Raw genomic sequence first — 3,355 nt, 5'->3', positions numbered from 1 at the left:
CGTTGACAGGTTACCAGCTATGTAGTACAAAAGGATCTTCAAACCCTGGTAACCAAAGGCAACTTCACTGAAGGAGATAAAAAAAAAGAAACGGAGTGATTAGGAATCCTAGACTAGCATAACAATGAAACATTCAGATTAGAGCTTTCACTTAGCATTAAGCACTGAAATTCATGTCCACTTTCCCAGTGAAGTGAACCAAACCCTCTTCTAAGGAAAAGAAAATAAGTGTCTCAGTCTAAAACAGAAAACCATTGGGCTGTATAATACAAACCACTCCTTACTGTCAATACGCAACATTCATTCTCCGTATTATTCTCCGAATATTAATCTCCGTATTAATATAACTAACAATTTCACTCAGCTGTGAAACTTCTCATAAATTAATAAAATATCTCATAAGAAGTATAAGGGCAGGTGTATGTCTCCCAAACTCAAAAGGCAGTGAATACACGTAGTACAATTTCTACATGAAACAGCCATATGGTATATTCCATTCACATTTAACATAGACACCAAGCAGAGAGACAAACTGCATTTACTTAGGCCCTTATTTTCAGGATTTGGCCATTCTTGTTTTTTTCAATACAGTCCTGTGAACTGCACTTGCATGTTAAAAAATAATAAAAAAAAGAAGAAACAAAAAGGTAACTCTTATAGCAACCACTGAAACAGGGGTTGCCAACTTTTGGCATAGGCAGCCTCCGCGTGTGGCAGATCAGGGATAGGACAAACATCACAGCAGCAGATATGGCAAGAAGCAGAGTATCATATGGGAGAGGGAGTACAAGGCAGCATAAAGGAGAGGAGTAGACTGAATTGGAAACATTGGGCAAGAAGCAGAACTCAGAGAAACAAATCAGGCAAGGGAAGAGGATCAGAGTGGTGTTCAGGGCTAATCTGTGGCATGCCTGCCAAAAAAGTTGGCCCCCATTGCACTGAACAGCAGATCATCAAAGCATTTCTATTACTAAAACTGTAACCAAGTGTAAGAATATTTTGTAGCCGAGAGGCAGGAATAGGGTAACATTAAACAGAGAAGTAAAACAAAATGCTAACAGTTTTTTGGGAACTCACGTTGGTAGAAGGTTTACAGGAATTTCTACTCGTGCACACCGAAATGTAACAATTGCAGAAAATATTTCTGTTTATACAAGTACAACTGCTACTAGTTTACTTCTTCATTAATTCTTTTTCCAGGGAGTTTGAGGAAAAACATTTATTTTGTCCCTCAATGAGTTGGCTGCTGCCTCAAAACTAAGTTTGGGAACTATCAATGCAAGAGATTATTTAAAGCAGACAGACTACAAAATTGGCATATCATTAAAAAATTAAATGGTTAGCACTAGAAGTGTGGCTAGTTTTACTACAATTAACGTATGTAGACTGTTATTGTTAAGGATACTCTTTCCAAAGAATCCTCAAAAGTGGAAGAAAAAGCCTCTACTTCACCTAGCACATCACATTGTCGTAAAGGATTATTCACCAAAATATAATTTTAAGGATTAAAGACAGACTGGTAATCACTATTTTACAAGTACTGCATGAAATTTAGCTCCAAGAATTTTAATGGGGTCAAGTAGTCATCCATAATGTATATATAAAAAAAGATAAAATACAGAAACCTTTGGTTTCTATATTTTGTCTAGGTATAAATATATGTATTTGAGAAGCTGTATTTCTGGGCTATTAACAGGGATACTGGTTTTCTCTGATAAAAAAAAAATTGCAAATTCCCTGATAAAAACCCTGAAATCCATTATTAAAATGAAATGCTACTATATAAAATCTCAACTGAACACAACATTGTACTGTTATAGGAAGCCTACCAGTGCCTCAATCACTATAGTAAAAATAATTCTAAGTACCTATAAATTTTGGTTCTTGGTTTTGGGTTTATTATGGAAAATCAGAGCTACTTCTGCCCCCTTCACACACAAGGATGCAGGTCCAGCTCACTCCCCACCCACACTGCCCCACCCCAGACCCTGCTGGTGCCCCTCGCTCCCCACCAACAGCCTGCTGGTCCCTGCTGGTGCCCCTCACTCCCCCACATCGACCCAGCAGCCCCACTGGTGACCCTTGCCCCTCACCCACAGCCCTGATGGAATGGGCCCCCAGCTGCCAGGGCTACAGGGCCAGGGACCCAGGTCCATAGCCCCCTACCCGCCACAGCAGTGCCTGAGCCCTGGTTACTGCACATGGAAGGTGCTGCCTGCTGCAGCCTGAGCAGAGTCTGGCTCCTGCTCCCCCCTCCCCCACCGACAGCATGGCCAGAGCAGAGCCAGTGTGAGGGTGAGGGGGTGGGTGCAGGCTGCCCGCTGCAGGCTTGGGCTCCCCACCCTGCTTCCCTCTCTCAGGGCCTCTGCAACCCAGCAGGCGTGGCAGGGCAGTGCAGAGCGGGGCCAGGCAGAGAAGCTCATTGAGTCTGCTATGAGCCCCACGATGCCCTGGCAACATACCTGCTACCAACCCCTGCCTATTTTGGGGGGGGGGGGGGCAGCTGGACTGGATCTTATGAGGTCCCTTCCAGCCCCTGTCTATGAAATCTATGAAAGCAGTTTACTCTTTAATTTTAAAACAAATAATATAGAAAACATTTCCTATTTTCCAAGAAACTGTAACAAGTGATCTTTTCCTGACTACTTATTATTACATAACTTACTCATCTCCAAACACCTGATGACTGTACTCTGGATTAAATGCTGTGTTATCATCTTCCAGATCCTCAGGAAAACGAACTGAAAAGGAAAATTAGCAAAATTCTAAGTAGTAAGTAGATTTTCCTCAAAAAATGCATGCATTTAAGATGCCACACCTGATGAACACCCAGCTCTCTCATAGCATGAGAACTTCATTCTACATATGAATAAGAAAAACACTAATAAATATAAGAAAGCAACACTGAGCATCTCTTTATAATAACAATCACATAAACAGTATATAACACAATTAAAGTTGGAAAGAACAGTTTGGTTTGTAGCAGAAAGCCCCCTTTTCCTCTCGCCTGCATTTGCTCTCCCCTCTTTGGATATGTTTCTCTTTTTCTACCTATTCTTCCTTCCTCTCTCTTTCACTTTAAGATAAGGAATTGTGTTTTAAAATTTGTATGTGTGCATTTTGTATCTCCCCTTGTAGTTTGGTATTTTTATCTATTTGTGTGCCATGGCATTTGTAGCTTATATTTTATACTCCTCATCTTTCAACTTTCAACTGAATGTGTTTAGTTTCATAAGTAAATTATACATTGTAACAATGTTAACAAGGGCAGGAATCAAACTGCCCTTCCCTGTATCATGCTGGCCCCTGAAAGAGGGAATGAATCAGCGATTGAATGTGTAACATGATTGAATGT

At 40.9% G+C, this 3,355-nt stretch overlaps 1 protein-coding gene across 1 annotated transcript in view; it reads right to left on the bottom strand.

Annotated features, from left to right (window-relative positions):
- The window catches only part of HAT1 (histone acetyltransferase 1), a 39,201-nt gene that overhangs the window by 27,084 nt on the left and 8,762 nt on the right, over positions 1–3,355 (bottom strand). Inside the window, 2 exon segments of the mRNA XM_025200504.1 lie at positions 1–67; positions 2,666–2,741. Of these exon segments, the coding sequence (XP_025056289.1) occupies positions 1–67; positions 2,666–2,741 (143 nt within the window).

The sequence above is a fragment of the Alligator sinensis genome, unplaced genomic scaffold, assembly GCF_000455745.1.
Source record: "Alligator sinensis unplaced genomic scaffold, ASM45574v1 scaffold321_1, whole genome shotgun sequence".
NCBI lineage: Eukaryota > Metazoa > Chordata > Crocodylia > Alligatoridae > Alligator > Alligator sinensis.
Note: the sequence above shows the minus strand (reverse complement) of the source record. Positions and strands in the feature narration are given on the sequence as shown.